The sequence below is a fragment of the Littorina saxatilis genome, linkage group LG1 (assembly GCF_037325665.1).
Source record: "Littorina saxatilis isolate snail1 linkage group LG1, US_GU_Lsax_2.0, whole genome shotgun sequence".
In the NCBI taxonomy this organism is placed as follows: Eukaryota; Metazoa; Mollusca; class Gastropoda; order Littorinimorpha; family Littorinidae; genus Littorina; species Littorina saxatilis.
Genome location: NC_090245.1, coordinates 94,319,095 through 94,341,249, shown reverse-complemented (window position 1 = coordinate 94,341,249; position 22,155 = coordinate 94,319,095). Strand labels below are relative to the sequence as shown.

Below are 22,155 nucleotides of genomic sequence, written 5' to 3'. Positions count from 1 at the left end.
TTTGTTTCTCAGATTGTTTGGTTTTTTTGGTTTTTTTTTGCCAAGCACATCATTGTGGGGCTTTTAATCAGTAACATGCATCCGTCTACAATGTATCATCATTCATTCTTCAACTTGTATATTAAATATGTAAATGGCAAGATTTATTTATTTCGTTCTTGATGTTTTTACCAGCCGTACAGTGCCGCACGTGTTGTGCTAATTTGTACTGAATTGCGTGCATTCGCAATTTTTTCCGTTGAGATCTAGAGATCAGTGTAGCTATTTGTGACCTTTTCAGAACTGATCACCTGCTTAGCCACTGCCACTCGGTGGTAGGGCCATGAAAACATATAATAGAGTCAAAGAAAGAAAAGAAAAAAAACCTTTGTAATGATTACAGAAGTGTTAGTAGACATGTAACTTGAGGGAAATTACCTGAAAAGTTAATTTTGTCATTGTGGCACAAAGGCGAAAAGCCACCTTTTGAGTATTTCAGGTGTGTTTGATACTGATTGATGGTTTTGTTAGCTTGCCAGCTGCAAGAGAGTTTACTGGTACAGTCGAACCCACTTAAAACGAACACGCTTGTTACGAATTTTGACTTATGACGTATTAGTTTTAAGTTCCCAACTGAATACCTCTTTCTTCATGCTTAAAAAAAATGCTTAAAACGAATTCTTTATAACGAATTTATGCTTATAACGAGCACTTTTTGGATTCCCAAGCATGCATAATGTCTGTAATTTACTCACGCTTATGACGAAATCTTTAAACTCGTCCCGAGATCATGGGAATTTAAGAAGTCCGGAATGCAAGTGTTCCGCCATGTTTATCAACGCACATGGACCGGATGTAATCATATTGCAAAGAGTATCTTCCCTTGCGTCGACTGCTTGAACCATCGCTCAACCGATCACTGAATAAAGTTAAACTGATTGTACTGTACTCACAAAACAAATTTAAATTTAGAATCAAAGTGATTGATAGCTCAGACACTGAACATGAATGACTGATATAAGGATCAGCTTTGATCGCGACTGCAGTCAGACAGATCGCCTACAACGATGGCAGATAAGAAACGAGCGATCTCTCTTGAGAAAAAACTACAAATTTTACGCGACGTGGACATGAAGACTGGTTTAAAATCGGCGGTTGCTGCAAAGCATGGGATATCGGCATCCACCCTGTCTACCATACTCAAAAATCGGGTGAAGATCAACGATGCTTTCAGCGACTCATCCATGGGAATTTGAGAAGTTTGAATACATGTGTCAAAGTCTTCCCTTGCGTCGACTGCTTGAACCATTGCTCAACCGATCACTGAATAAAGTTAAACTGATTACACTGTACTCACAAAACAATTTCAAATTTAGAATCAGTGATTGATAGCTCAGACACTGAACATGAATGACTGACTGACGTTTATTTCCTTCGCGAATACCAAAAACGAAACATCAACGGAAGCCATTGCCAAAAAATATAGATGCCAGAGTGGTTTCCCTTGGACAAGGGAAACCACACTCTCAACGTTTGCGTTCGCCGGTTCGCGATAGTTTATCAGTCAGTCAGTGCTTTCGATTTGGATTTGAACATCATGTTGCAACAAACAAAAAAACCTAAATTGGCCAAGGTTTGCTACCCGTCGCCAAGGTAAGTGATTCCGGACAAATGATAGGAACACCGCGACTGTGGACAGTGTCAGTGTGTGCGTGTGTGTGACCAAAAACGTAACAACTGGATGAAACATCTGTGTGCTCACTCTCACTCAAACTCAACAATCATCACTCAACATGAGACACACATGAACATGTAACTAAATATGTCACTTTATTTCTAAACGTGAAGCAGCATGAAATTTGCGAAAGAAACAAATTGAAACACTATAAAATGTACAAGACTTAAAAAAAAAAATAATAAAATAAAATCAATCAATTTTCTTAATACGAATTTTGGTTAAGACGAACTTTTTTTCCGATCCCCAGTGATTCGTCTTAAGCGAGTTCGACTGTAGTTGTGAATAGTTCAGTGCTGTACAATGGTTGTCCAAGTGTGTTCACGTTCTATCGTGTGATTTAATCACATATTCTTACTCCAATTCTTATGAATGCATTGACTTTAGTCCCACATGCTAGATGTCGAAAAACCTCTCAAATTACCTGCCCTTAGTAGGGTGGTAACCAAGCTAAAAGCGACGCCATAGCCGTTGCTATGGCCTGACCTTGCTCGGTTACCCATAACACCCTGCGCACCACGCGAGCGCCAGCATCCGTAATAATCATTCTCGACTTTCGACAACACACGGTGGACGTGTCCGAATTTCGCTCTCACTTTTGGCCTTCACATGCCTGCTTGTCCGTGAGACTAGCCGGTTTCCTGTGGGTCTACCTGTCCGTCTACCTTTTGGTGAGATCTTTCCTGTTTATGTTTGGTTGAATGGTGTTAGCTTTGTGTTGAACATGCACGCAGACGTTTTTTGTTCTGGGTGACTGTTTTTCGCCGGTCTTAAAATGGCCGACAACAAAGCTAAACTCGGCGCGAGACTGGAAGGTGGCAAAGCTCTTAGCCTGGTTTAGTAACTATTCCTAAGAGTAGCCTAAGAACTTTGATTTGCCTATTATGCGGGTCGTAGATCCGTCAAACAGCACTTCTTTTTATGTTCCTATCCCTCCGAGGGTGGGTTCAGTTCTTTCACAGCTCGCTTCCCCTGTTGGGGTTAATCAGCCTTTAGGCTCCTTATAGACTTTTTGTTGGATCGTCGTCGGTGCGACTGATGGGGGGGGGGGGGGGGGGGAGTGGCCGTGTGGCTATTCTTTCCCCTTTCTCTGTGTAAGAGGAATCAGTCAATGTCCTCCTCTTGGGGGGGACTTAACGATGTTTTGTGTCTATATTCTCGGCTGTTTCAGGCGCGATCGGCGGTTCCCGCCCTCCCGTTTCGTCAGCTTCGCACTGTGGCCTAGTGCAAATGGCCTGTTCGGTTCAGCCCGTTTTTTGCCTCTGGTGGCTCTGGGCTGTTCTCGAGCACCCCTTCCTTTTAGGAGGGGGGGCCTGCTCCCTGCCTGCGTCTAACCACTCTGATTACCGCCGGTACTTCACAGTGTGTTACGCAGCCCCCCGCCATTGGGGGGGGATAGGGGGGCGCTCCTGCGTCGCACCGTCGCCTGGTGCAAACGGCCAGCTCGGTTCAGTCCTTTCTGCCACTGGTAGGCTGGGTTGTTCGCGAGCACTCTCTCCGTAAGGAGAGGGGGTCTGCTTCCTCTCTTTCTCTTCCCGCTCAGCTTGCTTTTAGCAACACTGCAGTGGGAAGTCAGCTCTCTCCCCTTGCGGGAGAGGGAGAGAGGGGGCATGGTAAGTCACAGCCTGGGTTTGGTCCCACCTTGTCCCACTGGGGGCAGGGGGCTGTGTTAGCTTCCCACCCTTTCCCGCCCCCCGGGCGCGTTGGGGTGGCGGCTTTCCAGGCTACGTTACATACCCCTTCTCTGCTCCATTTGGGGCAGGGTGGGGGGGGTATCAGTGGCTCACTCTTTCCCGCCCGCTGGGCAGGATCGGGTGGGGGCTGGAGCAGCGTTCCACCCTGTCCCTCCCTCTGGGTCGGACGGGGTGGGCGCTGTTGGACTGTCTTCACAGTGCCTCTATTGTCCTGGCCCGACAGTCGTCCTCCTCCCCTATCGGGTTGTGTGGTCGGTGGGCTATAGGATTACGGCAGGTGGACGGAGGGGGGTCGGCCGTTTTTCGGTTCGTCTCTCTCCGTCGCTCTTACTGCTGCGACGAGCCACCCCCCTCCTCATCTGGGGGTGGCTTGGCTCAGGCCTTGCTACACAGTGGGGGTGCTATGTACGGCTTTCCAGGCTACCTTACATACTCCTTCTCTGCTCCGTTTGGGGCAGGTGGCTGTGTTAGCTGCCCGCGCTTGTCGCGGGTAGCGGTCGCGAAACAATGAGCTTGACTCTCTTTTGTTCTCGGCAGGGGGTCTCGCACAGTGGTCAGGGAACAATGAGCTTTGCTCCGTTTTGTTCTCTGCACGGGCTGTGCTGGCTGGCTACATGGTCAGGCGGAGACTGAACGTACCCTTTCTCTCCAGTCTCCCATTCTTTGTGTTCACAATGATCTGCAGGGACTCGGCTTTAGTATCGCCTGGCCGGTGGTCATTGTCCGTAGCCAGCGTATGTCACCCCCCCCCCCCCCCCCTCCTAGGGGTGGGTGAGTGATAGGGCTACTTGACTTCGGCAGGTGGACGAGCGAGGATCGGCCGTTTACGGCCGTTTCTCTGTTTCAGTCCTTACCCCGTCTTGGGGTTACGGCTGTGCTGGACCGCCCCCCTCCCCGCTTGGGGTGGGTTGTGGTCATACCAGGTAGTCTGGTTCTTAGCACTGAGATGCTTCTCTCGCACAGCGGGTGGGGTAAGACGCGCCGGGCCCGGCTTTGTCTTGCTTCTCCACTCTCTCTTCTTCTTGGCAGAGATCTGTGCCAGTTACCAACCCCTCTTCCCCCCACCTCTTGTTCAGGTGGGCGGTTTTGGGTTGGCAGTCAGAGACTGATCACGCTTTTCATCCACACTCTTGGCGGGTTATTGGCAGGAGATTTAGTGCGCGACCTCCCCTGCCTCCCCTCCTTTTGTGTTTTACACAACTGGTGGTTAGGTTCGGACTTCTTGTTTAAGGAGGGGGAGTGTATAGGGTTGCCTACTGGTTGTAGGCTTCCCATACATAGAGCGGCTGCTGTTGCAGTTTACTTTGGCCCGGATAGGTTGGGGGTGTCTCTCTTCCTTCCTCTTCCGGGATGCCTTTGGGTTTTCACAGGCTTTCTCGCAATTTGTTTCATTTGCTGAGTCTGCGGTGATTGCCTGCCACATGCCACACTTTTTGGCGTGATCCGCACCTTAGGATAGTGGTCTTCAGCCTACACCTTTCCCGCTGCTTTTTACGCAGGGGACTGCTGGCTTCGGGGTTTCAGGCTGCTTCGTCCTCACTTTTAGTGCGGAAGAAGATAGCAGGGAATTTTTCAGGCTCAGGGTCTGATCCGGACTTTTTTATGGCCAGGGGTTAGTTTCTGGCTTCTCTTACAGACCACAGGGAACATGGAGTTTTCATGATATTACTCCTCCCTCTCCTCTCTGGAGGAGATAGGATGGCATGGTTTGGAGTTTTCTGCTTTGGCTGAGACTCTCTTCTGTGCTTTCTTATAGGCAATCCTATCCTCCCGGAACGCTCTTTTGAGTTAGGGAGGATGCCTTGGATAAGGCTTTAGCCAGGCTGCTGGCAGCTTGGGCTAGGGTCGTCACGGAGCGGAGTGGTTTCTCTGTGACGTTTTAGGCCCACACTGTTTTGGCTTGGTGTGATCTCCTTCCTTTACAAGGGGTTTGATTTCATGCTGGTTGCAGGAAGCAAGGGTCAGGCTTTTTCGGGGGTTGTTGAAACCTACTCAATAGCTGGAATCTTTCCCTTCCTTCTTGGACCTCTGGCAGCGCATTTAGGCGCTCCCAGTTGCAAAGGGGTGTTTTGGTTCAGTGTCGCCTCCCTCTCTGCGGGAGGTGGGTCGGCATGGGCTAGAGCTTTCAGCTTTGGCTGAGATTTTCCTCGGTGCTCTCACATGAGCTTTCCTTCTGTGTTTCTGCACACAGGAAAGGGCTCGGTTTCTGGGGGTGTTGGTCTCTGGACTTTCTCGGGGGCTGGTTGAGCTTTTTCAAGGTCAATCAGCTTGTCAGCTGCACTTTCTTTTGGTGTTGAACCCGGTTTTTTGCCTGGTGCTCTCAGTAACCAGGCTAAATTCCGAGCTGTCCTTATCCCAGGTTTTTTACCTGGGCATGCTGTTCGACTTTGTCTCTTGGAAGGTTTATTCTTCACACAAGAGAGAATAGGGAGGTTATAAGCTCTTTTCACTGCCAGACTGGCACGAGAGCAGGCCTCTGCGGGGTCTTTAGACCCGATCTTCGGTCGGACGGTATCGATAGCTATACTGGCTCTCTAGTCTTTCCTCAAGTTTTTTCGGGGGTTCGGCCTCTCAGGTCTGGGACATGAGGGTCCTCCTCCAGAGTGGGTTCCTCCACTCGGGAAGGTGGCTGGAATCCTTTTGGATCGCTCAGGGGACTTTTTTCCCTAGCTCTGTTTCCCCCTGGACTTAGACCGCTTTTTGGATGCGTTTTCGTCTAGATGGGGCCTGCAATGGTGATTGCAGTCTTGAGGCTGTGATGTAGACGTGAATCCTTGGGCTTCTCTTTTGCCTGAGGTTAGGAGCAGTGGCTCTTAGTCTACTAGCCTTTCCCTTTTTGCTATTTACAGGCATGGCCTGTTGCATTCGGGCAATTCTTCTGTTGCTTCTTATGTGAACTAGCTGGGGTGAGCAAGTTCTCGCTCCCTGTCAGACAGAGTATAGGGGATTCTGATTGGGTTTCACACTAAATCATTTTTCTCAGGGGAATTTCTCCCCGGCCAGCTCTGCGATCTGGCCGACTCGCTCAACAGGTCCTTTCAGGGCTTGCACAGGGGTTGGCCCTTCTGCTGACGGGTCTGGAGGCGTGCTGTTTGTGTGTTAGATCATGGGTTCTGACTCTGGTCTTTGGGAACGAAGCATATATTTCCTCCACTTTATCTGTGTATGCTCCTTTTTTGGCCCCCTTGGCCAATTGGGGATTTAGAGCGGGGGTGCAACTCCTTAGCGCCCCTCTCTCAAGCCAGGTGGTTTTTCACCTCTGTTTCAGTTTTTGGCTTTGGACAGCTGGGCCTCTTCTTTGAGGTTCCGGCTTATCGGCTATCTCAGCTGTTTTGAAACAAATAGGCCTCTCTTCTGTTGCTCATGGCGCTCTTGTCGGCATGATCAAGGGACCTTGTTTTACGAGGTTTAGAGGCTCCCCCTTGTTTAGCGCGTGGGACTTTGTTCTACTTACTCTGGGCCTCAGCCCTATAGGGCGGTGAGGCACATGCGTTTTTGGGGTTTGCCAGAGGATGTAGCCTTAGGGCTTTTGGTTCCGTTTGTTCACGGTTTTTGGCCAGGTTTTGGGGTTTCAGAAACCTGGTCAATATCCTCTGGTGTTTGATTCCCTCCTCTTGGGAGGATTATCGCTCCGGGAGATTCGGATTTTCTAACTGTCTGGTTGGACTTTTTTAATCCCTTTTTTGACGTTACTGTCTTTTGGAACCACGAGCTTTAGCTCAGGTTCTTATTTCTTTACAATGGAGCGAAAGAGACGTCTTTTATTTGTCTCTCTCTAGGGGCTCTGCTACATTCATAGGACAGTCCTATGAGTGGTGCGTTCCGAACAGGGGCGGGGGGGGCGTTCAGTCCTCCCTCTATTCCTTTTCAGGCGTTCGGGAGTCTGGTGTTCTTCTCTGGCTGGTGGTGTTCCTCTCGCCTATGCGAGGTTTGCCAACAGCTCGGGTACAGATTTTGTGCTTCTTTTATTGCCGTGTTGCGTTCTGGTCGCCTAGGCGAAGCTTTGCAAACGGCTTACTGGAGATCAGATGATGTGTTCATCGGTTTCTATCTTCGGGATATCTCCTGCACGCGGCTTGATGGCTCCAGTTCATTGCTGGTTTTAGTTGCTGCAGGGCAGGTTCTTACAAGGACATAAGTAGGTTCCCTCCACCTTTAGGAGGAATCTGCATTCATAAGAATTGGAGTAAGAATATGTGATTAAATCGAAAATTTTTAATTAAATTTTGATTTAATATAATATACTTACCCAATTCTTATAGTTAATACCCTCCCATCCGTCCCCGCTGGATTATGTCCTTGGGGGTTTGTTTGACTAATAGTCTCGAATGATTATTACGGATGCTGGCGCTCGCGTGGTGCGCAGGGTGTTATGGGTAACCGAGCAAGGTCAGGCCATAGCAACGGCTATGGCGTCGCTTTTAGCTTGGTTACCACCCTACTAAGGGCAGGTAATTTGAGAGGTTTTTCGACATCTAGCATGTGGGACTAAAGTCAATGCATTCATAAGAATTGGGTAAGTATATTATATTAAATCAAAATTTAATTAAAAATTTTCGATTTTGCTTCAACAAACATGTACTATGTGGTTGCAGGATACGTCCCCAGACAGCGTGAAGACGGTGCTGCAGTCAGTCCATGTCCCCGAGTTCAGACCTTCAAACAAGGTTTGTCAGCCACGCTATTTGAGTATTGAATTAGGAAGATGGTAGCTTTCAGACCTTCAAACAAGGTTTGTCAGCCACGCTATTTGAGTATTGAATTAGGAAGATGGTAGCTTTCAGACCTTCAAACAAGGTTTGTCAGCCACGCTATTTGAGTATTGAATTAGGAAGATGGTAGCTTTCAGACCTTCAAACAAGGTTTGTCAGCCACGCTATTTGAGTATTGAATTAGGAAGATGGTAGCTTTCAGACCTTCAAACAAGGTTTGTCAGCCACGCTATTTGAGTATTGAATTAGGAAGATGGTAGCTTTCAGACCTTCAAACAAGGTTTGTCAGCCACGCTATTTGAGTATTGAATTAGGAAGATGGTAGCTTTCAGACCTTCAAACAAGGTTTGTCAGCCACGCTATTTGAGTATTGAATTAGGAAGATGGTAGCTTTCAGACCTTCAAACAAGGTTTGTCAGCCACGCTATTTGAGTATTGAATTAGGAAGATGGTAGCTTTCAGACCTTCAAACAAGGTTTGTCAGCCACGCTATTTGAGTATTGAATTAGGAAGATGGTAGCTTTCAGACCTGCAACACAACTACAGTGGAACCCCCTTTTAAGACCTTCAAAAAGCTGAGAATATCAGGTCTTAAAAGGGAAGGAGGCTTAAAATGGGGGGGGGGTCATAAAAGGGGGGTTCTTCTTCTTCTTTTGCGTTCGTGGGCTGAGACTCCCACGTTCACTCGTGTTTTTTGCACGAGTGGAATTTTACGTGTATGATCGTTTTTTACCCCGCCATTTAGGCAGCCATACGCCGTTTTCGGAGGAAGCATGCTGGGTATTTTCATGTTTCTATAACCCACCGAACTCTGACATGAATTACAGGATCTTTTTTGTGCGCACTTGGTCTTGTGCTTACGTGTACACACGGGGGTGTTCGGACACCGAGGAGAGTCTGCACACAAAGTTGACTCTGAGAAATAAATCTCTCGCCGAATGTGGGGACGAACTCTTGCTGACAGCGGCCAACTGGATACAAATCCAGCGCACTACCGACTGAGCTACATCCCCGCCCTAAAGGGGGGTTCAACTGTAACCTGCTGACCTGACTCAGGCTAATCTTTCCATTCATTAAAGGGGTTATTGGGCCTACTCTTGTGAAAGAAAAAGAAGAATAAAACCGAAAGCTTCAAAAGGTTGCACAATTTCAGTCTCCCAATTTATGCCAAGTAATGGTAGTGTTGGTTTTGTTGTCATTCATTTTTGACTCACATGCGAAGCAAAAGTGAGTCTATGTACTCACCCGAGTCGTCCGTCCGTCCGTCCGTCCGTCCGTCCGGAAAACTTTAACGTTGGATATTTCTTGGACACTATTCAGTTTATCAGTACCAAATTTGGCAAGATGGTGTATGATGACAAGGCCCCAAAAAACATACATAGCATCTTGACCTTGCTTCAAAGTCAAGGTCGCAGGGGCCATAAATGTTGCCTAAAAAACAGCTATTTTTCACATTTTTCCCATTTTCTCTGAAGTTTTTGAGATTCAATACCTCACCTATATATGATATATAGGGCAAAGTAAGCCCCATCTTTTGATACCAGTTTGGTTTACCTTGCTTCAAGGTCAAGGTCACAGGAGCTCTTCAAAGTTGGATTGTATACATATTTTGAAGTGACCTTGACCCTGAACTATGGAAGATAACTGTTTCAAACTTAAAAATTATGTGGGGCACATGTTATGCTTTCATCATGAGACACATTTGGTCACATATGATCAAGGTCAAGGTCACTTTGACCCTTATGAAATGTGACCAAAATAAGGTAGTGAACCACTAAAAGTGACCATATCTCATGGTAGAAAGAGCCAATAAGCACCATTGTACTTCCTATGTCTTGAATTAACAGCTTTATGTTGCAAGACCTTGGATGACCTTGACCTTGGGTCAAGGTCACATGTATTTTGGTAGGAAAAATGTGCAAAGCATGTGAGTTGTATGGGCTTTGCCCTTCTTGTTATAGTAGGCGAATCTCCTGTGCATTTTTGTAAGTTTTGTTGTTGAAAGAAAAATAATGAAAGAACTCCATACTTAAAGATGGTTTTTAATGCTTTAAAAAAACAAACTAGCTTTGAACTGTGCATTTATCCAGGTCAAAGTTTCTGTTGCGTTTCAACTCGGTGGGAAATACGGAGTTAGATAAGCACAACCATTCTCTTCTGTATGCTTTCAGAAAATCGAAACAGATGAAAGCAAATCTCAAGACGAGGTGGAAGAAAACGTGACAGGCGATGAGGTGACAGAAGCAGGACAGCGACTGGCACAAGTGGTCATGTCACCTGCCGCAAAGTCAGGTATGTCAGCAGGTAACCTCAGGTAGTGATGACAGAGGATGAAGTGACATATATAAAGGGACAGGTGGTTATATCAATAGTTACCAAGTCAGGTATGTCAGCAGGTATTCCTCAGGTAGTGATGACAGAGGATGAAGTGACATATATATTTAGGGACAGGTGATCATATCAATAGCTACCAAGTCAGGTATGTCAGCAGGTATCCTCAGGTAGTGATGACAGAGCATGAAGTGAAAGAGATTTGCTAAGGTGTTGCTGTCACTTACCCAGGGATGTTGCTATAAATTCATACCTATAGGACAAATGTCCTGAGCTCTTCGGCATCAATAGGACATTTGACTGCTTTCAGACATTGTAATAGGACATTATAATTGTGTGCAAAGCACAGAATTATCATGTGCAAACACACATTATCAGTACATGCACCAACATTGTGTGCAGGACACACACAAAAGAAAAACAAACAAACTAAAAAACGACCAAAAACTTCAGCACTATCACGAAAAGAATATTATCAAATATCGCGCTGTCCGAAGGAATGGAGTTCTTATTGGACCATGACCGCGCTCAGTTGAAAACGATAGGACATCTGACCGCAATGAGGCTATGTGAATCGGACATTTGAGCATTGTAATCGGTCTATGTCCGATGTCCGACGCCTAACGACATCCCTGTTACCTTTTAAATGAGAGAGTGGACAGCTATTCCACAGGTGGAATGGTACTGGGCATAGCACCTGGTGTTAGCACCTCCGGGACAACCTGTGTCTGGCCTGTCTGAAAACACCTCCGCATGAGGGGTTTTGCAGCCAGCGCAGTGTAGATAAAGAGGGAAACATTTTCTCTCCTCGTGCGGCAGCAAGCAGGATGTCTCTGAACCGTTTGGTGTATTGACTGTCATTCTGTGGTTTTCTCACTAACATTAGGATTCTTTAAAGGAAAGCGGCAGTGAAATTGTTTACCACCCTTGAATTCTACTTTTTGGCAAGTGAGGTCAGATTAGTTTGACTCACCGTGACAGTGACCACAGAGAACACTTTAGTCGCTATGTTGATGGTCATCTATGAATGATAGTTATCAGACATTCACATTTTCTTTACTCTCAGTTTTTTTAATGTTTTTTATTTTTCTAGTGAAGCTCACTTGTGTTTTTATTGTTAGTCAGAAATGTAATTTCTTGTTTTCCATAGTGCTGAAGCCCATGGTTGCAGTGGAGTTTGAGAAGGATGACGATTCCAATGACCACATCAACTTCATTGCTGCTTGTGCCGTAAGTGCATTGAATATCTGTCTTCACACTTGCTTCGGACTGCTTTGATAATAATGATAATAAGGAACACTTATTAATCGCCCCTTCTAATCAGACCTCACGGCGATGTACAATAGCAACAGCGTGCAACTGTGTGTGTGTGTGAGCGTGTGTGTGTGCGTGTGTGTGTGCGTGTGCGTGTGTGTGTGTGTGTGTGTGTGTGTGTGTGTGTGTGCACGCTGTTGCTATTGTACATCGCTGTGAGCTCTGGTGAGAAGGGGCGATTAATAAGTGTCCATTATTATTATTATTACACACACACACACGAACACACAGCGTGCACACACACACACACACACACACACACACACACACACACACACACACACACACACACACACACACACACACACACACACTCTCACACACACACACACACACACACACACACACATTTGTCATTCATTTTGCTATTTTGTTTTTTTGCAAACTTTTTTTCCTAACTGTTTCTAGCTTTAATGTGGACAGTATAATTTCAGTGCCTTCTTCTCACTTGTTGTATTTTTAAAGTCCTTAAATGTGACTTGTGAAGTTTTCTCTCAAAAACTGAAAAGGTTATCACCTAGGTTCAAGTGTACCAAAACTTGTGTCCTGGACTCAGGGTTGTGTTTATCATTGTTTTAGGTTTTTGAAAAGTTTTTTTAATGCTGTTTATTGTTTCTTGTTGAATTTGGTGTTCTTTGGCTTTTTTTTCTTCCTCTGAGCTAATGTTGTTTTGTTTTGCTTGTCTAAAATACAGAGTTCTGATTCATTGGTGCTTCCTTGCTCAATCTTCGGTTTATTTTCGTCTTTGTTTCCCGCAGAACCTGCGAGCGGAGATGTACAGCATAGAGAACGTGGACCGCCTGAAGATCAAGCGAATCGCGGGGCGCATTGTTCCAGCCATCGCCACGACAACGGCGTCAGTGTCAGGCCTGGTTACTATGGAGCTTATCAAGGTGTTACAGAAGCGCCCCCTGGAGTGGTACAAGAACGCGTTTCTCAACCTGGCCCTTCCTCTTCTGCTGCTGTCAGAGCCTGGGCCCTGCGCTCGTACGGTACTCAAGTGAGTGGATTTATGTTGTTTTAAACATGTTTGATTGTAGACGGTTGCGAAGCCTAGCAGTTAGGATGTCGGTCTTCTGTGTATAAATCAATATGCCAGCACAAAAATGTATGCCAAGTGTGTGTTTGTTACTGCATACATGTACTGGTGTGGGCCTATGCATGTGTGTCAGTGTCAGAGACTTTTCTGTGCATCCCAATTCCCATGGCTGACTGTTGGTGACTTGTGTTTCAGGGAGGGTCTGTCTGTATCAGTGTGGGACAAGTGGACCATTTGTGGCACCACAGAGTTCACACTTCAGCAGTTCCTCAATGCTTGCAAGGTAACTTTCTCAAGCTGTTTCTGGCGTGGGGATGGTGCTTTCATCCAAGTCTTTTCTTGAAAGGCTCTTTTACGAACAAGCACAGGCGGGACAATTTTAGAGTGTGGTTTGCAAATAGGAAGACATGCTGAAACCTTACCTCTCTACAAACTTTTTTCATGGAACGTCAGGCATGTGTCAACATTTTTCGAGCTTGTGGAATTGGTTTGTGAAAAAAGTTACGAGTTTTTCATTTCTATTAAAAATACAAAAATTGAGAGGGTGGGGGGATATTGCCTTAAGGTGTTATCATTCTCAGATGGATCAGCTAATAGGATAACTATAATTGAGCATAGTAGCACTGTATAAGACTGAAATGTTATTTTGCAAAGGGAGACTACTTTTGGGGGTAGTGGAATTTTCTGTGTGGGGTTATCTGTACTTCTGAAAGCAGCTGTGGTTTGCTTGACTTCAAGAGCAGTGTTAGGAGGGTAAACACAAACATAAGTTTGCATAAAACGGGGATATAGCTCAGTTGGTAGCGCGCTGGATTTGTATTCAGTTGGCCGCTGTCAGCGTGAGTTCGATCCCAGGTTCGGCGGAAATTTATTTCACAGAGTCAACTTTGTGTGCAGACTCTCTTCGGTGTCCGAACCTCCCCCCGTGTACACTACATTGGGTGTGCACGTTAAAGATCCCACGATTGACAAAAGGGTCTTTCCTGGCAAAATTGCTTAGGCACAGTTAATAATTGTCTACCTATACCCGTGCGACTTGGAATAATAGGCCGTGAAAGGTAAATATGCGCCGAAATGGCTGCAATCTACTGGCCGTATAAAATTTCATCTCACACGGCATCACTGCAGAGCGCCTAGAACTGTACCCACGGAATATGCGCGATATAAGACTCATTGATTGATTGATAAAACAGATAACTAAAAAAATTTAAAAAAACACTAACACAAAATCTAAACAACAAAGTGACTGTGGTGAGATGAACAAAGTTAAAAAAAGAAAAGATATCTGTACTCACCGTTACTGTGCTGTTCTTGTATCGGTGAGTACAGGTATCTTTTGTTTTTTAACTCACTAGCACAAAGACAGCACAATTCCAATGTCACATTTTCGTGTAACAAGACAACATTTTAGGAAAGAACAGTAAACCAAAAAGTAAAAGCAAAAAATAGAGAAAATTGAGTACAGTACTTCTGTATTAAACAGACATAGTCTTGAAGCAGCAGCCATAGCTTTCAGGAGGGAAATCCACAACTACTGCAAATGTTACCATGAAAGGTTGTCTTGAGTAATTTACAACTGAGGTGCCCTGAATGGAATGGAGATTGCTGGACTGAAATGTTGTGTGTGATGTTGCAGGAGAGTTTTGGCTTCGAGGCGACGGCGGTAGTGAACGGTGTGAAGATCATTTACCTGCCCATCATGCCTCCACACAAGAAACGCTTGCCTCAGACGTAAGCTTATTTTGTTCTTTGCTGAAGGTTATTTTGCTGTTGTCAACAGCAGATTTGAACACAACAGCACTAGTGCACTGGGCATTACCCTGCCTGACCAGTTAGTTTGTACCTGAAAATAGTTAACTCATTTATTGGTATTTTACACTGGTTCTTTGTAGAGAGGTGCATGTGGTAGTAACACAGGGTTGATCCCCCCCCCCCCCCCCCCCCCCCCCCACCAAAACAAAAAAAATCTGTATGCTACATGTACTGGTGAAAGTTTTGTGAATTTTTTTTAAATTTTTTTAACTGGATTAATCACTGGGAACACCCAAGCAGCTAATGCCATTCACTACATGTAGGCTAGGCAGATTTCATCAGATTTCACCTCCTGTGTGAACAAATTGCTATAAAATTTATTTCACCTTTTTTGTACTCTACATGCATCCATTGATCAGGTAAAACCGAGTTGGCCAACGTTTTCCCATGCGAACTATATTTTTGAAGCTTTTAAAGAATGATGACAACTGCGCAATAACGGTATTCCGAATATGCTCCGTCCCTCACTTCTCACGTCTATAACATGTCTTATTTTAAGGGATGTGCCATATGTCACTCATATAGTATGTAAGAAAAGCACATTCAGTTGATAAATAGGTTGAATTGCATTTATTTAGCGCGAAATAACGTAGCCGAAGCTCAAATCTAGCGCATTCGGTGTGGTTTCACAGGGCGCGTCTCCCGGGTCGCGTTTGACAGGTATGTGAGTTGACAATTACTGTGCTGATATTCTCCCTCCTTTACCCGTTACTGTTGCATTACACATGTGAACATGCACACGCACACTCTATTCAACATGACCTCGTACTTACGCTAAAGCCCGTCCTCATCGTCTGATGTACCTACACAGGCAACCTCGGTCACAGTGTTGGCACAGCTCTCCCCTCTGCACTCTCCACAGCCAGACGTACACACGAGGCCGTGTTTTCGGCATGAACATCTTGCTGTTCGACACTCTGTCTTGCAATTGCATCGGGTGACATCGAGTAGATCACCAGGAGCAGCAGCAATGTCAATGAGAATAGGAAGCATGGCGCCTTGAACAATCTCCCATCCCCAGTCCATCGGATCCAGGAGGAACTGTTCTTGATGCAAGTGCATCCATTCTTGCACCTGGAAGTATGTTCTCATGGAATGGAATTTAGCTGCTGCTGATGTAGGTGGGAGTTTGCAGGGCTGAAACGATGAGGTACATGTAGAGACTTTCTGCATGTACTTGATGTAGCGGAGGAAGTTCAAAGTGTCTCTTTCCTTCCCCCCATAGAGTTCTACAAAGGCCCTTTCTCCTGCTCCTATCAGCTCATCAGTGTGTAACCGAGTGTCGAAACACTACGATCACCTCGGGAGGCGAAGTGCAATCAAACAGGATTGAAAATGTTAGAGCTAATTTCTTAGCCCTATAAAAACTGTTATGCAAACCCGAAGGTTTCCATGAACATACAGACAATCGGAAACCACCAGACCCCATCACAAACAGAATTCTACAATACACCGGTGTTGACTTTTATTAAAGGCCAACAACTCGGGTGCAGAGTCTGCTGTGAAAGGAGCGGAAGCCTCCCCTGTCACAATCGCCCCCGTTTGAATGAACTTCGTCCCGAAGTTCCGAACCGGGGGACCACTGTCCATCCCAAGTTCGCAGAATGGGAACAGCACGAAAATGTTCAGTGGTCATATTATGCCATTACCTGAACATATCATGCCGAGTCCCATCCCTGCTCGCAAGCACCAGATGTAACCGAGTGCCGAAACACTACGATCACCTCGGGAGGCGAAGTGCAATCAAACAGGATTGAAAATGTTAAGGCTAATTTCTTAGCCTTATAAAAACTGTTATGCAAACCCGAAGGTTTCCATGAACATACAGACAATCGGAAACCACCAGACCCCATCACAAACAGAATTCTACAATACACCGGTGTTGACTTTTAAAGGCCAACAACTCGGGTGCAGAGTCTGCTGTGAAAGGAGCGGTAGCCTCCCCTGTCACAAGTGTCTCTGCAAGGACTGGCGCTGAAGACATGGGCCTGCTGCACGAACACTGTTGACTGGGTCAATTTCGTTAAACACATTGGTTTTCCAATCCCGAATGGACTGCTAATTGTATCGCATCCACCAAAGGCGTGCGCAAACAGGATGTTCTCACAAACTTGAGATCCAAGAACAGTCTGGACTTTTCTGATGTCCCACACTTTTGCAGCTGATTTTGCTGACGATGATCTCACTGATGTGAAGAAGACGGGGCAGTGATCTGGCGTAAGATGGTACAAAAGAAGGATGAGCAGATCGGTGTCCTCGCCAACCAGAATCACGTTTCCCTTCCTTGCCAATTCCAGAGAAGTCTTTACGACGAGCCTATCAGCATCAGCAGTTGTATGGACAGTGTCAAAGCCGTGCTGTGAAAAACGGGAACTAAGGAGGTTGATGAACCGCTGTTTGTTGTTTGGATTCGTCAGGAAGCGCTCCTTTGGTTCGCACAGGACCATGTCACCCTCAAAAGTGATGGCGTATTGGCTCTGCTTGTTCTTCGCAAATGGGCTGCATCTTTGGTGGTAGGTCCGCAGCTGTATCCATCAAAAACAACAGTTCCTTTGCCAAAATGACGAATGAGAAAGTCTGCGTAACTCTGAGTAAGCTGGTTGTATGTTGAACCACAGCACCAGGGCAGAAGGTGCAACAGCAAGCCACCATCGATGACATATGTTACATCATCAGGAATAACACCATTTACCTGCTTTGTTGAAGTCCAGATGTAAGTTGCCAGTGCAGCCTTGGTACCTTGTCTTGGCAGACCACCCGAATCAAACAGCGATGCTGGGACACTGCACATCTCAAAGGCAAAGGCGTCCTCAAGACATCCGTTGGTGTTCTTCACAGTTGTCACTAGTCTCTGGAACAACAGCATGGAGTGAACATGTACTAGATCATCGTGCAGATTGGACGACTTGGCTTTCAGAGCCATGGTTACAGCTTGATCCTTCTTTTTAAAGGTAAAATCCACAACATTATTTCCGATCATGCTGCTCAGAATCTTGTTTCCTACGCCTTTTGCTTGTTCTGCATTCACAGTAGCTTCAGCTTCTTTTCCGCTTGAAATGGATCGGAGGGCTGTATCCACAGTGAAAGGGTTCCTATCAAGCAGATATCTCAAGATCAGTCTGTGTGATCTCGCTTCTGCCTTGCCACGCTCAACTCTTTGTGCTGCGTTTGTTGCTCGCTAGAATGGAATGCAACGTCTGTGACAGACTGCATTGCGTCGGGGATTTCTGCACAGGCAGGCATACACAGTAGTAGGTGGGAGATCAATGCCATATGATTGCGCAGCATTCAGTTCAAATTTCCGTACCTCTGTGTAAGAACAGCTAAAGCCAAGGTGGCTGAGGGTATCGATCAGAAACCGTGAACCGAATGATCGGTGCATTTGCACGCCAAGTGCAAACTTCAATGGTGCAATAACAGTGTTTGGCCTACTGAGCTGAATGATTGCTTGCTGGGTAATGTTAGGTAACCTTGAAAGAAATACATGTACATATCCACTAACAAATGCACAGATTAATAAATAAACGCAACGTAAGTAGGTGAAGCTGAACATGGAAAAAAACTTATTACCTAACAGTCACATGCACGATCCACGTTGTTCTCAATGGACATAATTTCACAAGGCACATAGACAAAGACTGAATCTGCAATCGCCTAATAATCATTATAATGCGAGCAGTGAAATGCGCCCCTGAGAAACAAACAAATATATCTATACATAGATGAGACCAATAAACTGCTTACGCCATGCTGATTAAGCTATCGTGTGATGTTATTGAATAGTTTCCTTGGGTAGCTTGTGAAAAACTGTCGCTCCGAAAACTAAAATAAAATGTACGATATTTCGGACTCATCGCATGGTTTTTTCCCGGCCAACTCGATTAGATGTGTGCAGGCACACTGAAATGAATCAACTGCACCTAAAATGAATTTTATAGCAATTACTTCGCACACATCCAAACGCTTCCCAGCCTAATGATAGAGATGTCTATGTAACTTTTTTGTATGGAATGTAAGTGAAACGACCATAGTTAATTTTGTTAAAAAAAGCTTTGTGTGTTCACTGAGGGGAGAACATGAACCACTCACGATTTAAAAAATGTTGTTTTGTATTTACATTTTACAAAAAATGTTGCTGGTAAGTTTATCTTTGTTCTGGCTTGTTGATTTACAATTGGTGTTTGACTTTGTGTTAACAGAATGCTGAAGCTGATTAAGCCTGAACCTGGCATCAAGTACGTAGACCTCGTCGTCTGCTTTGAGAATGACAAGGGAGAGGAGGTGGAGGGCCCCCCTGTCAGATATTTTTTCGGCAATTAAGCATCAAGGATGCTTCTTGTGTGGTCCTTGAGCCATAGCCTGTGTGATAGTGTCCTTGTCATTTGAGCAACTCTGTGATCAGTTTGTAGCTGTTGATTGTGAGTAAGGATGATGTTTATTTCGGCATAGTCATGAATTAACCCCGTTATGACGTCACATAATGAAAGAAGAGCTCCCCCGAAAGCGGGGTAATAACGGTCATACACGTGAAAACCCACTCGTCAAAAACATGAGTGAACTTGGGGTTTCAGCCCATGAACGAAGAAGAAGAAGAAAGAAGAGCAACTGTTTGAGATTCACGCAGCGGGACGGTGAACATCATGTGGGGCTATATTGGGTTATTGCCATTATTTCCTGTGCATCATGAGGATTGTTTTCATATTTTTTGGTGTGCTTTTGTTTGTGTTTTGCCTTTCTCTTTGGACATTTCTATTTGTGCAATTTCTGCAACGCATTCTCAAATTTGCGACTTCCCTTGGAAAGCCTTTTGTGAGATGGTGAGATTTCTATGTTAAAGTGAATATGTGAAGTAAATTTACACATAGTGCTTATTTTGGGGGCATTCTAACTGAAATGTTCAAAGTTTTTGGAAGACTGTACCATTTCTTGGATCAAGGAATTGTGGATAAGAGAGCTGTCTTCAGGGTTCAGTTTGATAGTCATCATGTGCTGTTGGTGGTGTATAAAATCAGAAAATGACAAAATACAAGGTTGCATCAAGATCGTTTACCACTGTGCTACCCTTGTCTCAGACATAGCACACACAGAACACACACACACATACACTTCATTCGCTGACATGGTACAATTGGAAGTTCTAAGCTCAGATGTCATCAGATTGCACCATTGTGTGCAAAATAATTTATTTATGTTTATTTTTGTGAGGCGCTTAGAACTATTTTATGATTTGCGCCATAGAAGTATCCTCGTTATTATTATTTAGCTTCATTGAACAAATAAACAAACAAAACAAGGGGGATGGAGGGGGAGGGGGGGGGGGGGGGTGGGTGGCATGCCCCTGGACCCCACTCAGCCTCCTTGATATTTTTGCGCCTTAAAGTATATCCCATTTGAATTTGATTGAGCTGGTCAAACGGCCCATAGCTAACACTGTGGTTTCATCTGTCTTGTAAGGTGTTTTGATTTGTGTGATCATACTGTTGAACAACCTAATTCCCTTGCTGCAGAGTATTTAGTTTAATGAACATTTGTCTCATGGTGTCTGAATTTTTTAAATTTTATTCATGGTGTGTGTGTGTGTGTGTGTGTGTGTCAGTGTGTGTGTGTGTCAGTGTCAGTATGTGTGTGTGTCAGTGTGTGTGTATGTCAGTGTGTGTGTGTGTGTCAGTGTGTGTGTGTGTGTCAGTGTGTGTGTGTGTGTGTGTGTGTGTGTGTGTGTGTGTGTGTGTGTGTGTGTGTGTGTGTGTGTGTGCAGGGATGGTCAAATCTCAAAATTTTAACTCGCCAGCCGGGTGAGTAACTTCAAAGTCACTAGCCAGCCAGAAATTTCGCTGGTCCGGTACATATATTGCAGTTGCTACATCTGCATTGTTTATGGCTTTGAAACTCGATGTTACAACCACAAGTGTTGCATTTGACCAGAATTTTAACTGGCCAGCCGGGCGAGTTATCAAACGGTTATTTACTTGCCCCTGGCGAAGGATTAGGCCATCCTTGGTGTGTGTGTGTGCCCTCTTCCCTCACAGTAGTCATGAAATTAAAAGGGTCAGATTCTGACATGGGGTCACATGGACTTGTCATCCATTTTATATGTTATGTTGCAGCATGCAGCTTATGTGATAGGTTATTCATGTATTTTTATTCCTATTCCCATATTTTTGGCATAATGAGGACGAACATTTACTTCATACAACTTCAGATTTTTGTTTCATGTCTGTGTGGTCATGTGGTTATGGGTAAATACATTTAGAATGAAACTTTAGCCTTCACTGGAGCCTGATTTGGACTGCACAGTTCGGATAATGTGTCGTTCACACAAAACCCATACTTTTTACAGAAAGATTCAACTTAAAAAGACTAAGTATGGGTCATTCACAACCTGTGCCATGTGAAAAGGAATACATTTTTTATTGCCTCTTTGTAGAGCATGGGTTGTACACAACCCACACTGTCGGATGATGGATAAACTTAGTGAAATTCCTAATGTTAAGTCCTTTGTACTGGAAACTTGCATTCTCCCAGTAAGGTCATATATTGTACTGCGTTGCAAGCCCCTGGAGCAATTTTTTGATTAGTGCTTTTGTGAACAAGAAACAATTAACAAGTGGCTCTATCCCATCTTCCCCCTTTCCCCGTCGCGATATAACCTTTGTGAATGAAAATGACGTTAAACACCAAATAAAGAAAGAAAGAAACATCTTCACTATGTAGTTTAAATTATATCATTGTTTATTTGGTTGTTTACCAAGATAATAGTTCAAGAAGTGCCCAGGAGGGAGATCCCATCAGTGATCTGTGGAGATGATATAAAGTTTGAAGAAAAATTATAAAAAATATCTTATGGGATACAGCACAATTTGTTAGGCTCTGGGTCATACATGACTCAGAAAGCACTGTGAAGGTTAAATGTATTATATACGGATCATAGTGTTGGCTTCATTGATTTGATTGTTTTTGAATGCTGTAAGCTGTGTGTAGCAAAAACCATACAAAAAATAAAGGAAATGAAAAAAAGAGAAATGTGTTGATACATGTACAATGTCCGTATTTTTTTTAAATCATTGTGTTGTGATAATTCTGAAAGTACTCAGACAGACACAGAGAGACAGCAAGCGGAGCGAGAGAGAGAGAGAGAGAGAGAGAGAGAGAGAGAGAGAGAGAGAGAGAGAGAGAGAGAATTCAGGGACGGAGAATTCAGGGACGGAGGAGGTGGGTGTGTATGTATATGTGTGTTACAGGAGTGTACGTGTATGTGTGCACGCGCGCCTTCTCTGTCACTATCACATACCTGTCAAGTACTTTTGGCCTCTGACCATAGTAAATGGCATAAGAAACCATAGTTGGGGATCAAAAACCATAGTTAATGCGTGGATCAGGATGTGGTTAAACGCACAAATTCAACTTCTCACGCATACACACTAAACCAATCAGATTGTTTTTCGCACATATGATAAATTCCTTTCTACACAAACTGCTCTTTATTTACCACTACATGTAATACATTTACACTGCACTCTTGTTCGTTCATTTTTTTCTCAC

The 22,155-nt window shown here is 44.8% G+C and overlaps 1 protein-coding gene across 2 annotated transcripts in view; it reads left to right on the top strand.

Annotated features, from left to right (window-relative positions):
• The window catches only part of LOC138946092 (ubiquitin-like modifier-activating enzyme 6), a 51,950-nt gene extending 32,018 nt beyond the window's left edge, over nucleotides 1-19,932 (top strand). For both annotated transcript variants that reach the window (XM_070317605.1, XM_070317610.1), the window contains exons 27-33: nucleotides 8,004-8,075; nucleotides 10,292-10,412; nucleotides 11,602-11,681; nucleotides 12,524-12,765; nucleotides 13,000-13,087; nucleotides 14,441-14,535; nucleotides 18,816-19,932. In XM_070317605.1, coding sequence (XP_070173706.1) covers nucleotides 8,004-8,075; nucleotides 10,292-10,412; nucleotides 11,602-11,681; nucleotides 12,524-12,765; nucleotides 13,000-13,087; nucleotides 14,441-14,535; nucleotides 18,816-18,936 — 819 coding nt within the window. In that variant the 3' untranslated portion in view covers nucleotides 18,937-19,932. The remainder of the gene's footprint in view (nucleotides 1-8,003; nucleotides 8,076-10,291; nucleotides 10,413-11,601; nucleotides 11,682-12,523; nucleotides 12,766-12,999; nucleotides 13,088-14,440; nucleotides 14,536-18,815) is intronic.
• The last annotated feature ends 2,223 nt before the right edge of the window (nucleotides 19,933-22,155 follow it).